General features: G+C 40.5%; 1 protein-coding gene across 1 annotated transcript in view; it reads right to left on the reverse strand.

Annotated features, from left to right (window-relative positions):
• Positions 1-599: 599 nt before the first annotated feature.
• The window catches only part of IL7R (interleukin 7 receptor), a 29538-nt gene continuing 15677 nt past the window's right edge, over positions 600-14460 (reverse strand). Inside the window, exons 4-8 of the mRNA XM_072605819.1 lie at positions 11516-11673; positions 9301-9469; positions 6425-6518; positions 4690-4765; positions 600-4031 (exon numbers count right to left, since the gene is read on the reverse strand). Of these exons, the coding sequence (XP_072461920.1) occupies positions 3543-4031; positions 4690-4765; positions 6425-6518; positions 9301-9469; positions 11516-11673 (986 nt within the window). The 3' untranslated portion in view covers positions 600-3542. The remainder of the gene's footprint in view (positions 4032-4689; positions 4766-6424; positions 6519-9300; positions 9470-11515; positions 11674-14460) is intronic.

Consider the following 14460-nt stretch of genomic DNA (forward strand, 5'->3'; position numbering starts at 1 on the left):
CAGGATAGATGTGTGTGTGTGTGTGTGTGTGTGTGTGTGTATGTATGTTTGCATCAATAAATATATGGTCTGTCAATGGTCCATCCTCAAAGCTTCACCAGCTTGGTAAGACTTGCTCTTCTGTAGCATTCTTCGTATTGCCATTTTGTATTTAACTAGCATATTGTATTTAACTACCTGTAGGCTTCCCTACAGGTATGAATGAGACACAAAGTAGAACTTTAGTCAATATCTTGTGTCGGTAACTGGTGAAGCTACTATTCAGGAAGGTTATCTAACAATTCATTTGCTTAGAAAAATGGAAGTGTCCAGTCATGACCTAGAATCCTATCCTTTCTTAGTTATCCATGCTCATGAGAAGCATTCAGAAGATGTAGTCAGAGCTCAGACATCACTGCTCCCTTTGTGATAGCAACTCAAATCTTGGGTGCGTATTTAGAATGAAGAAAAAGAATGTATGAGTTAGCCTGAAAACCCAAACTCATAAAGGGGTAATAGTTTTCAGAATCATAGACCAGTGACTGAGGATGGTTATACAAATCACCCACCCCAAGGAGGTCTCCATTACTCATGCTTATAGAAGACACAGAAAGTAACAATTAAATTTCGTATCATTTAATTAAATAAACTACAATATAACATACATTGGTTATTTATTTGGGCACTTAGCAGCTCTGCAAAATGTATTTCATGCATATGGAAAATGTGAGCCCAAGCCGTGATCTTTGGAGTAGTGAATTATAAGTTGTTTGTTTTTTTTTTTAAACCAGTAAATCAACGTTTGTAAATCCACTGGGCTTGCAATGATTTCCTTTGATAGGTAATGCTTTCTGTACTTTTCCCGACACTGGCATTCCCCACTGTCCTGATTAGCCCCAAGTCATTCTGCCCCTTGTTATGTTGTCACAGGGAATTTCCAGTCTTATGCTGTATCAAGTTTATGGTCAATTGATGAAGATTCCCACATGGAAACCAGAGGAACAAGAGGCAAGGGACCACAGGCAGCCCAAAAAATAATAATTCAGACCTTTACCACAAAAAGCAAACCAGTTTAGGGTTCACTTCTCTTCCTTCTTGTATAGTGCAGCCATGTCCAATATCAAACCAGCTCGATGCTTTATACATCTCTTTACTAGCATGCTCAATGTAGATCCATCTTGTAAGAGAAGTGACAATACACATCGTTGTTTCAAATGTGGTCTGAAGATCTTCCTTCCTTTCAAAAGTCTGTTAAAAATCGGGCATATTCTCTGCTTCAACATGGAAAGAGACTAGTTATGTTTAAATGCTCTATAGTGCAAGTCAGTGTGTGCATCAAGCATTAGCAGCAATTATACATGTAATGATCATGTTCTTCATAATAAATGAATAATAAATGTGTCTTCTTTCCTTCCTCCCTTCTTCCTTCCTTCCTTCCTTTTTCCTCCTTCCTTCCTTTTTCCTCCTTCCTTCCTTCCTTCCTTCCTTCCTTCCTTCCTTCCTTCCTTCCTTCCGTAGAAGCTTTGTCCCACTCCATCTCAAACCCAGGCCCACTAATCCTTCTTTATACAGTCCAGTGACCCTTCACTCAGGGCTCACCACATTGGTTACAGATTTAGTGCAGATGCCCAATTGGCTCTTGGTCTTACTGTAGCTCAGAACTTCCAGACTCAAGGGATCCACAGTTTCACCCTTCCAACAGTAAGGGACTATAGGCATGTGTCTGCTCTCATGTGTCTATTTTCATTCATGCTTAACATTTCAAATGATAACGTGTTAAATCATAGAATTATAGAATGTTAGAGAGAGAAGGGATCTTAGAAGTCCTCCAGTGGTGTTGGAGTTCAGTCCAGAAAACAGTACATTTCTTCTTGGCTCCAATCCACTATTTATATAAAACACACCATTATACCTGGGTTCTTCATAACTTTTTTGTGTCTTTGTTTTTTTTTCATCTTTCAAATGGAAGTAATAATGCCAACCTCACAGAGTTGTTAAGAAGATCAACTGAGGTAATATAGATCATTGTACAAAGCATGATGGCAATGTAAGGTAGCAAAATTATCATCATCATGGCACTAAACTAGCTAGGGGAGAGGATACCTTAGATCTATTATGCAACATTAATTCCCCTAGCTTCACCTCTCCCCTTTTAACTTCTCTGCCTTATGTTAAGGGATGACCCTAAGAAGAAAGAGATAAGGGACAGCAGCAAATGGAGAACTGCAATAGCTAGTTGCTCTAATCTCAGTCCTTGAGATTTGGATTAATTCTTATATCTGTCACCTTCCTTCTATACTTGCAGCTTGCTATACATCCTTGAATTTTCACCAGACTAAGAGAGATGAAAGGTAAAAGCAAATGTGTCTCTAAGGCTACCACAAATTGTGACTTCCAATGAAATCCAATGAAGATCCCTAATATGGCCAGAACTTATAAACTACAAATAAATGTAGCAGGCTCCTTAGGACAATTTATGGATAAATACAGGTTGTTGATTCGCTAATGCTAACATGAAAGTTTATTCATTTACTCCATGTGCTGAAATGTCCTGACATCCAGAGTTAGCAGTGAGATTTCCTCTCAGAACCATTAATGGTTACACACTTGGATAATGACAGGTCACAGTGAACCCTGTAGTCTAGGTAATTCAGAAATCGTCCTTTTTTTCCCTACCACTAATCAATTTCAAGTTGAGGACTTTTATAGAAAAATAGAAGTGAATTTGTTTTGCCCCCAAATAGAATGTAGACAGTGAGATACCGATTTCCTTAAACTGCAGAGAACTGGGTGAAAGTTTGACCTAGGTGATTCTTAAGGTCCCTTTCAAAGCTAAGATTTGGAGATTCTATGCGTTAATCTTGAAAAGTCACTTATATTATGTATCTTTAAACTCTGAAGACATGTTTCTTGAACCAGAAAAAAAGCTCATTTCCCTTCTTTCTTAGAACTATGGCATATTCTCCAAGACATGGCATGCCTGGCTTGAGTTTGGTGTCTCCACTGCCAGAAATTGTCTAGAGTTAAATGGTAAACTACAAAATGGTGTGTGCCAGGTAGTTCAGAGCAGCCGGGAGAAAAACCAGAATAGTACAGGGTCTTTGGCAGTCTCCATTTCTATGCCCATGTTGCCAGCTTCTGATTTGGAGAGTGTAGCTTAGATTTATACTTGTGGGATTTATACATCCGTCACTTCTTCCTCACTTTCTTCATTCCTTCTTTTTCTCCCTCCTTCCTATATTTCTTTTCATCCTTCCCCCTTTTCTCCTCTTCTTCCATTTTCAAAGAACTGAACAGCTTGCTAATTTGTTTTTGAAATCAATAACAACAGAAATAAGGCACTCTAATCTTGTTAGAAGAAAGCGTCACTTAACTGGGGAATGGTCAAAGGGGTGTCCAAAATTTGGTATATGTAGATGTATTACAAATAGAAAAGTTGCTTTTTCTTTCTTATGTTGAGTTATTATTAGAGATGAGATTCAGTTTGGGAAATGGAGTCTCCAAGCAGCCTCCTCTGTTGTCTTTATTGACTGTGATGCTGCAAACCATGGATTTCTTGAGGCTCACTTGTTTTGGTAGAAGCTGGACATAGTGACATACGCTTCTTCTTGACTTAACCTCAGGTTGGCATTGATGGGTTGTCCTTGAACAGTTGGATTTGGAGCCAACACTCCTAGTCTGAGTGGAAAAGGGAATGTCAAAGCACTGTTTCTAGAGTCGGAGCTAAGGAGTAGGCCCCCACAGAAATGAGCTTCATTTTTGCTATTCTCCTGATGGGTGGGTGACTTTGAGGCCATGACCATAGAAAGGTCACATGTGTTGAAGTTTCCACGCAGGCAAGCTGGGGGTGAGTTTCCTCCATAAGCCACTGGTGGGATGATGTTATTCTCAGATGGCCAATCAGGGCTGAGTCCAATCTTCTCTGTGACATTGAAGTCTCGGGGGAGGGAGACTTGCAGAAAACCTTCCACCTCTTCTTTGGCTTGAATGCCATCTACTTTATGAATTGGATAGTCCAGAAAGCTTTCTGGATTGAAGCTGATGTTGAAATTCTGCATAAGAAAAGAGATAATAAGTTCAGACATTGAACTAGAAGAACATGCTAACTAGAGTTCCAGAAAATCATTCTTTCTGACAATGGATCAGGATATATTTCCATAGAATATAAAAAGTGCTATTCAGGAGATAGTGTTATTAGGACATAAGCCTCCAGAAAGAGTTATAAACTCTGGGAAGTGATTTTTCTGATCCTTTCCAGGGATGGGTAACCTGTGGCCTTGAGGCCACATGTGGCCCTTTAGGTCCTCAAGTGCAGCCCTTTGACTAAATCCAAACCTCACAAAACAAATCCCCCTAATAAAAGGATTTGTTCTGTAAAACCTGGACTTAGTCAAAAGGTTGTACCTAAGGACCTAGGGGCCCAGGGGCTGCAGGTTTCCCACCTCTGAGTCCAACTCCCTGTGAAGCCCAATGTTTCCCGAGTCTCCTTCACTTTCTGATAGTGAGCTCTTTGGAGGTGCGGTAGCTCTTTCAGGCCCTGTATTCAGGGGTGCTGCAGTCATATTCCACAGTCAAGCATCCTCCTACTCAGAGGGAGTGTTTCAGAAAAGGGCCAAGACTCAGGCTCCACCATCTCTTGTCCTAAAATCCCTCCCTGGGATGCTCTGATCTACTCATCCAATGTCCTGAAAGTTTCAGAAAAAATCCAACCTTTTGTGGTTTCCTACAAAGCTGTTCCAGAGTCGTCTTGTGGTCAGGAAGGCTGGGCCACAAAACAGGTTTAATTCTGAAAGAACAAAATGTTTATAATAAAAGAGGGAATAGATGCAATGTGGCACAGCAGCTCTATTTCCTATTGGATCAAAATTCATTTTTGAGGGCCAGTTTTAGAAACTGTTCAAGCCTTCTCTCTGGTACAGACTGGCTGATACAGACCAACCGAACATGGCAAGTTACCTAATAATAATAGTTAATATTTCTATGTTGCTTTAAGGCTTACATAGTGCTTTACAAATATTTTATCCTCGCAACAACTCTGTAAGGTAGGTATTATTTTTAACCTCATATTTCAGATGAAGAAACTGAGACAACCAGAAGTAAAGTGACTTGCCTAGGGTCACACAACTAATAAATGTTGGATACTAGATTTGAACTTGGGTGTTCCTGACTCTAAGTCCAGCCCTCTCTCCACTGCATCACCAAACTGCCTCCCAGACAATCCTCTAAGATAAAATGAGAATTGGAACCGGTGTTGGAAGAAGCTTCAACAGTGGGATTTCCCTACATTGATGAAATATCAGATTTGAATCAAATCAATAAAAGTATTTATGAGATTTGGGGTCTATAACTAACTAATCATGGGGTTACGTACAAGTCTTCATTTCCCTTGGCCTCAGTTTTATCTTCTGTAAAATCTGGGGATCTGATTATATAATCTATAGGCTCCACTCTTGAGGACTCAAGACTCTTTACATGTCACAGAAGCCTCTTTATGGATGTGACTTCTCAACCTGGAAGTGTGCTTCAGTCCTGTAACCTCATCCTCACAGAACCTCCACATAAAGACAATTGTCTAGAAAGGCCATGACTTAATTTCTCTTCAGGGTCCATTCCTGATACTTTGTAATTTCTTTCCCACACACCCTCAGTACTATCTTTTCCTCTACCCTCTCCTACCTTTTCATCTTCTTCTGTGCTATCTTCCCCCATTAGAATATAAACTCCATGAAGGTAGAAACTGTCTTTCTGCTTGTATTTGTATTTCAGCATTTAGCTCAGTGCCTGGCACATATAAGTGCTTATTAAATATTGACCGACAGATCGAATGATCTCTAAAGCCCTTGTCCAGCTTTATCATACTATGATGCTAGGTCGCATGGTGGAAGGAGAGTTAACCTTGATGCTGAATTCACTAGGTATGAATTTGCAGAAGGGAAGCAGTAAACTCTGGACCATTGTGAAAAAGACTCTTAGTGAAGGAACAAAGCTGGATGCCAACACAATATTTTTGATGCCGACACGGAATCTGAAGTTGGCCCAATGGAACACCCAGAAACAATTGTCAGATTATTCAAGGAGACAACTTCAAGTGTTTATCTTTCTTGGACTTCATCCTATGTCTGTTTATCATTTTTGACTTTCTAATAAATGATAGGGGATACAGCTCTGTATGGTGGAAAGGTTGCTGAATTTGGAGTTTGGTTTAGAGAACCTGGGATCAGGTCTACCTCTGTGACTCCCTTACCCTCTTTGATCTCTTGATTTCCTTCTCTAAAAAAAGAGGGAGTTTGGCTAAATGAACTCTAAGGTGTTTTATAGCTTTTGAGAGAGCTATATAAAAATGTCACTGGGGCTTGAAAGTTAGCTGAGAATGAGCAGGGATAGTTGGCTTTTCAATTCCTATTATACCTTAATACAATCCCTCTGAGTGAGAAAAGGACCTCACCTTTTTTCCCATAGCAAACGGATAACAACAATCCCCACGATAATAGAGAAGAAACTCAGGGTGACAATGATAAGCATGACATAATTCAGCTCCTCTGGAAACCAAGAACAAAACTATTATTAATTCATCATTTTGTTAATATCCACATCCCCCTGTGGCTTCATCTGCTTAGTTACTTGGGCAGTTTCTTCAAATCAGCTTGGAAAACAATTCATGCAACAATACCATGACAGACATAAACTAAGTTTGAAAGATTTTATAACTATGATTAATGAAATGATAAACCACAAGACCTGAAGACTGAAGATGAAACAGGCCACACACCTCCTGCAGAGAAGAGATGGATATAAAAGGCAGAGAAAGAGATACACATCGCCAGACATGGTCAATATAGAAATTTGTTTTGTCAGGTTTATGCAAGCATGTATTAAAGGCTTTTTTCCCATTTAATATAATTCACTAAATAGAAGGATAGTGAGAGTGACGTTAATAAAAGAAAAATGGATAAGTAGTTGAATCTGAATTTGACTAGCAGTGTAGCAGTGTCTTTGATACCATGTTTGGAAACTGCAGCCAAAAATATGTTTATCTAACACATCATCATCATCATCATCATCATCTTTTCCACCTCCACCACCATCATCATCATCATCATCACCAAGATTATCATCACCATTATTATTATCATTGTAAATATCTATTGTCAAATTATTTTATTCTACATTTTGGATTGGTTTTATGTTAATAAAATTGTAACACTTTTTTAAGCTGAAAAGGGTTCTGGAGCCCCAGGTCCAAGATAAAGTGCTTTTCTGAATGTTTTGGGGAATTGTTGCTCCATCAAATAACATTCATTTGAGTGATGGAGTTAACATGACTTGCAGGATCAATCATCAGAAATGTTCCCCATCTCACCCACGATAGACAGATAATTACTGAGCAAAGAAACTTCCTGGGAGTGAGGACAAACTGTGGGCTGATTATAAAGATTCAGATTATAAAGATTCCAATCTAATTCAACAAGCATTTATTAGTGCCTCCTACATACAAGGCATTGTGCCAGCCACTTGGGAAGACAAAATGCCCTCCAGGAGTTTATATTCCACTGGGGTAGTTTAATATGCAACATGATTAATACATGCTGTCTCTCCCAGTAGAATGTCAGCTCCTTTAGGGTAGGATTTTTTTTTTTTTTGCTTTTGCTTTGTATCCCTAGTGTTTATCAGTGTCTGGTACAAAGGGAGTGCTTAATAAATATTTGTTGATAGATGACTATATTCACTGGTGACTGAGACGAGAGAGGATGCTAATATTGGGGTAGAGAATCACAAAAGGCTACTCCTGGGAGTAATGCATGAACTTAATCTTGAAGGAAGCTAAGGATTCTAATTAGACATGAGGACTGTTTAAAAAGCCACTGAGGTTATGGGTGAATTGAGGAATCTTAGAGAGGACATGGCTGCTGGAAAGTGGGAGAAGGAAGGTCAGCATGAGAGCTATTGGTAGCTCCTAGCACTTTCAGGACAATGGAGTCAGGCATTCTCCATTTTCATCCTACATTAGAGTTCCATTCATTTGACGATTCTGTGAAATTGACAAACTCTCACGTTATACAACCAGTAGGTGACTTTTAGGGGTTTAGAATCTTTCCGGAGTTGGTAAATTATAGTTAGCAGGTTTTAATTTTTTGGTACTTCCTTTAGATTTTAGCTACTTCCTTCTCATTTTCCCTAAAGAAGGTACAACAACAGCATCGATTACATGGCTCCATGGAAAATGGAATGCTCTGCTGGGGGGAGGGTAGTCCAGCCCTGCAGAAGTCACCTGTTCTTTTCCTTCTTCTCCTTTTTCTCCTCAAATTCTATGCCCTATTTATCTATCTATCTGTCTGTTTATCTATCTATCATCTGTCTATCTGTCTGTCTGTCTGTCTGTCTATCTATCATCATCTAATAACACTAGCTAGCATTTATATAGAGCTTTACAGATTACCTATAACCACCCTATGAGGCAGGTGCTATTATCATCTCCATTTTGCAGATGAGGAAACTGAGGCAGGTTAAGTGACTTGTCCAGGGTCACACAGCTAGTAAATGTCAGAGGCAGGATTTGAACTTGGTTCTTTCTTACTCTAAGTCTAGAGCTCTCACCCACTATGCCACCTAGGTGCCTCAATCAATATATGATTATCAAGTCTCTATATAAGGTGCTGTGGGTGCACAGTACATGGCACATAGTAGGTGCTATATAACTGCTAACTATTATTAAAGTAGTAGTATTCATAACAAACTAGAATTAAAGTGGTTGAATAATGTAGTGGATAGAGCACTGGACTTAGAGCCAAGAAGACATGAGTTCAAATGTTGCCTCAGACAATCACCCCAAAGAAGTTACTTAGCCTCTGTTTGCCTTAGTTTCCTCAACTATAAAATGAGGTTGATAAGAGCCATATCTCTTAAGAGTTGTGAGGATCAAATGAGATAACATTATAAAAGTGCTTAGTAATGTGCCTGGCACATAGTGGATACTTTCTTCCTCCCTCCCTCCCTTCCCTCTTTCCTTCCTCTCTCCCTCTCTTCTTTCTCCTTTTCTTTATCCTTCCTTTTCCTTCCCTGTCTCTCTTCCTTCTTCTGTCTCCCTTTCTTCCTGACTTCACACCTTCCCTTTTCCCTTTCTCCTTCCTTACTTCTCTCCCACCTTCCTTTATCCCTCCCTCTATCCCCCCCTTTACTCTTCCTCTTTTCCTCCCCCATCCCTTTCTTTTTTCTCCCCCTCCTTCCTCCCCTCCCTCCTTCCCTCTTTGCTTTCTTCCTTCTTTCCCTCTTTCCTTCCTTCCTTAAGATAGACCACAGATATAAACATAGAAGATGGCATACCTGCTTTGGGTCTCAATGGTGTCCTGAAGTAGACACTGGGGCTCCAATCACTCCAGGACCCTGCAAAAAAGGTTCCACAAGGAAGTGACCGTATTTTAACCTCATATGTTGAATTTGGTTGTAGCTTTCTCTCCAGGAGTGTTGCAAGAGGATAAAACGAGCTTATATGCTGAAGAGTGAAAGAGGTAATTTTTGTTATTCTTGTTCATGTTGAAGAAACAGGTAACATTCAATTTTAACAAAGTATTACAAATCAAGCTTAATTTCATAATGTTGCATTCTTGTGGGCTTATCATTTGAAGATCAAATTCCTTGGAGGTTTCCAACAGGTTTTCTCAAGCCTCTAGGTGATTATGCACAGCATCAGCAATGGACCTTTATCCATTAGGTCAAGTAGACCTAACTTGTCACATCACATTATATAAGAGGCTGTCTACTTTGTTCATGGTCAGCCTTGGCCAGAGAAAAAGGAAAAGTGGATCACATAAGCTAGACCTCTGAAGAGAGCCCATTTCATTCATCACTTTACTTCCTTCCTCTGAACTAAAGAAGAGAAGGTTGAGGAAGGTGGAGTATAAGCCACGGTTGGGGTACTAAAGTATAAACATAAAAGAACTTCTCTCCTAAAAACTATGAGGCTGGCTGCAGATGATGGCGATGATCTGAAACATGAGAGAATGCAAAAGGCATGTAGAGGGTTGGTTTGGAAAGTTAGAGCAATACCATTGTGCCCAGAATAAAGATACCTGGACTATTTCTTTCATTAGCAAGACAGAGGCTATGACTTAGTGGAGACATCCAGGGACACTTCGTGTTCATTGTAGTGATATGGTCCACCTTACTTATTGTTTGTGTGGTTACATTTTATATTACGTTCTTTATTTCCCTAGTGTTTGTCTAAAATAATTTTCAATGAGGAAATCTCAAAAGCCATTTCCCTAGGAGAGGATCTGTGGCTAGGAGTTGGGGGTTGGGTTAATTCTGGGAAAGGTGACTAGTACTGACTGGGCTCAGGATGGGTCTATTACAGAAGCTCAGCCTATAAACTGGTCATATTGAGGTCCAGAATCAGAACTATGTTGGAGGGGGGCACAAGAGAACACAAGTAAAAATTTTAAGACATTAAAATAAATTATGGATTAAAACACCAAATAAAATGAGCATTTCCTAATACATAAAAAAGCAGAAGAGGATTGTCCATGGAATGAGATAATAGAGTTTGAAGAATAAGAGAGTGGAGGCAGAGGCAGAGGGAGAGTCTCTATGTGATTTCAAAAATGGGTAAGTCAGGTTTAAGAAGGGAGGGTAATGGTGGCTGGGAGGAGCCACGTTGAGTCATAGACCTTGGTAACTAACTAACATTCCCCTGTGAGTTTAACTGAAAACCACTCCCTGCAAGCCCTAGCAATATTTATTTTCCCTTGCAATTGGAAAAATGGATGCCCTTTAAACCCCTTTTTAAAAGACTGATGAATTATTTTCAGGGAGCAAGAGTAGGAAAAGATCTGTTTGTTGCTCTGCTGACTTACTGGAAATCTTTCAATTCCTTCAGGCCAGAGGAGGGAAGTGGTGTCACCTGCAGATGAGTAGAGGGAGGTGGGCAGCTAGGTGGTGTAGTGGATGGAGCTCTGGGCATTGAATAAAGAAAACTCATCTTCATGAGTTCAAATCTGGCCTCAGACACTTAATCTGTTAAAGTGAGTGGGAGAAGCCAATGGCAAATCACTCCAGTATCTTAGCCAAGAAAACCTCAAATGGGGTCACGAGGACTGAACAACAGAGGGGGAGGGATCCTGCGAAGTTTTGATATTTGCTGTGCTGCTAAGCCTTACTCCAATGGGCCCTGCTCACTGGTGAGTCTCATCCATCATTTGACCTGGTTTGAAGAATGTCATTATAAACCATCACTGCATATCCTGAAGCCACACAGTGGAAGAGAACTTATATTTTCCCAAATCTCAGAGTTGGAAAGGTATTTAGTCTAACCTCCCCACCTGGTATCAGAGATGCCATAACTTGTTGGAAACCTTCCTTTGGCTCCATAGATAACAGAAAGAAGCTATGGACTTTAAGGGACTCAGAAATGTTAAGAACTGACCTGGTCCTGATATCCCCACACAGTCCAACTGTCTATTCATTGTGCTAGGAGATTTTCCCTCTGTGCTACACATCTTGAATCTTCAGAAGACTTTCCAAAATGCTGTTAGCTACTTACCATCCATTGGCCTTTACTGTCTTTTTGGTGATAGGCTATATCATGGATTAAATCTTTTACATAGTCCTTCCTCAAGTGTGTTGTATTGAATGTGAGCACAAAGTCATTTGCAGCTTCACGGTAGGTGACATTTATGTTGAAAGGAGCTTCAGGCTTTACTAGAAATGATAACGGAAAAGAGGTCAGCACACAGGGCAGATAGGAAGGATGAGCAAAAAAGCAACCCTTTCTCTAGCTCTCCGCCTTCTCTGAAACCCTAACTCTCATCCCTACCTATGTCACAGGGTTGTGAGAATCAAAAGAGATCGTATTTGTAAAGCACTTAGCACTTTTGCTTACTACACATTCAGTGTACAAGAATTCCTTGTTCTCTTCCTCCTTCCCCTGCTTGGCCCGAAAGGGAGAGCAAATCAATTCAGTTTCAGTAACATTATCACATTTAATGGCAAATAGAGGCAGATTCCTGTACATTTAAGCACCCTCAAAGCTCCAACTAAGCATCACAGTGGTATGGCACAGGAGGCAGGGTGACGTGGAGGGGACGTCTGACCTGGAGAGGAACATTCTAGCTCTAGCTGTACCTGTGGGAGCCTGGTCCAGTAATTTATATAGGCTCTATTTCATGCCCTCCAAGAGCTGTACCTAGGGCAGGGCTGCTGGGCTCTATACTTAGAAAATACCAAAAGCACTTATAGTCTTCAAAAAGAAAAAAAAAACCAATAACAACAGAGCTTAGCATTTTGTTAGCAAGAAGAATTAGCTAAAATAGGAAACTAACAGACACTTCCTTTTTTTCCTCCCAGGTGAATGCCTGCCTGGCCTGCCCTGGTCTGTTCTCTTTCTCCCTGCCTACCCTTCCATAAGCACCAGGCCAGGGGCAGTGTCTTACCTTGAGGACACCCTGCACTGCCACAGTGTGGGCTGCCCCAGATTGCCTGTGCTTACACTATGGCCACCTCTGCCCAGATGCTAAAATTTTAGGTCCCTGCTTCCTCATCTGAGAATGAGATTTCAAATCATTTGACTAAACAATTTCATGACCAAATGAGAACCTGCTGTGTTTGAGTAGGTGGGGATGCAACGATGAAAAAATTAGCTCTGTGCCTCCAAGGAACTTAGAATGGAATTAGTAGGGGGACAGGATGAATATCTAAATAACTATAATGTAAAATGTGTAATAATAGTAACTGTAGAAAGAACAACGAAGAGATCTAAGTGGAGTGGTTAAGGAGATTCTAGCAAGGGGACATCATTTTTAGCTTGAAGGCTCATGGAAGGCTTCAAGTCAGTGCCAGGAACAGGCAGGAGCATCCAACCGAATGATCCCCAAAGGGAAGGTGACACTTGGACTAAGTCTGGAAAAGAGAAAAGGGTAAAGATGGGGGATGGGGCTCCAACAAGATCATAAAAGAGAGGCAAACTTCAGAAAAACCTGGGAAGACTTATATGAATGAAGGGAGCAGAACCAGGAGAATATTGTACACAATTACAACCACATTGTGAGATGACTAACTTTCATAGACTTAGCTCTTTTCAGCAATGCAAAGATCTAAAACAATTCCAAAAGGCTCATGACAGAAAATGCCATTCAAGTCCAGAGGAAGAGCTATGGAGTCTGAGTGCAGATTGAAGCACACTGTTTGCACACACACAGACACACTCTCTCTCTCTCTCTCTCTCTCTCTTTCTGTTTTGTTTCTTCTTTCTTATGGTTCATGCCATTGGTTCTAATTCTTCTTTACAACATGACTAATATGAAAATATGTTTGATATGAATGTACATGGAGAGCTTACATCAGACTGCATGCTGTTGTGGGGAAGAAGGGAGGAGAGGGAGGGGGAGAAAATTTAAGCCTCAAAAGCTTGTGGAATTAAATGTTGAAAATTAAAAATAAATTAATTAATTTTTAAAAAAAGATCATAAAAGAGGACTGTGGAAGTGCATGGTAAAGTTTCAGGAATACAAGGGATTGTTAAGATAGCAAACGCCTTTCATAGTCTTCCAAGCTTGGTAGCTGAGATGGAGAGACCAGGCTTCCTGCCCATCTCTTGCAGGGTTCCCTGTTTTGCCCCAGCCAGGAGGTCGCCCACTCACTCTAGCTGAAGGTGTGGTTGCTGCTGAGTGGGTGGCCTGTTTGTTTATAGGGCTGATCTCAAGCAGAGATAGGATCCATGGAAGGTTTGGCATCTGACCAAACCTAGAGGTGTAGAGAAAAGCGATTGAGTGCACACTTATCTCCTGTGGTGACTGAGTCTACTTCTCTCCTGGTTTGAAGGTACAATGGGATCAGTTCTATGTGATTGGATGAGGAAAGCTATTATAATAACATATGCAAATAACTGCTGTGGCCTCTGGGAGAATTCATCTGTACTAAGATGCTGCTCACATGGGAAAACACATAAAAAGTCACCAGAAAAGCAAAGGAGGGAGGGAGATGCCAACAAACAGAAACCAGAGAGCAAGTAATAGTCTTTTCTCCTGACTCCATTGCTGGTAGACAGCTCCTTTCTTTCAATGGAAATCCTGCTCTTCTTTCAAGACCCAGTTGGAGTCTGCTCTTCCATGAAACATCTCAGGAAAGCCCATTTCTCAAGGACTTTCCCCCTCCTTATTTCTCTCCCTTCTCCTCCCTTCCCTTTCTGAAATTCCTTCCATTTAATGGCTCCCCTTGGCCCGTGGAATGAAGTCCATCATTCAAGATCTCCTGCAATCTGATCCCAAACAATTCAATGAATTCAGTCCAACTAAATTCGACAGACATGAATTGCTTCATTGAGTTAGGCTGCTGAGGGCCCAAAGATAAAAATGACACCCTCCTGGATCTTGAGGCATTCTACTTGGAAGAACATAATACATATATACACAAGAGAGTATGAGTTGAAGGAGTGCAAAAGAGAGACCCAAAGTGTCTAAGAATATTTGAGGAGGGTGAGATCATTCTTAA

Source organism: Notamacropus eugenii, chromosome 4 (genome assembly GCF_028372415.1).
Source record: "Notamacropus eugenii isolate mMacEug1 chromosome 4, mMacEug1.pri_v2, whole genome shotgun sequence".
Classification (NCBI taxonomy): domain Eukaryota; kingdom Metazoa; phylum Chordata; class Mammalia; order Diprotodontia; family Macropodidae; genus Notamacropus; species Notamacropus eugenii.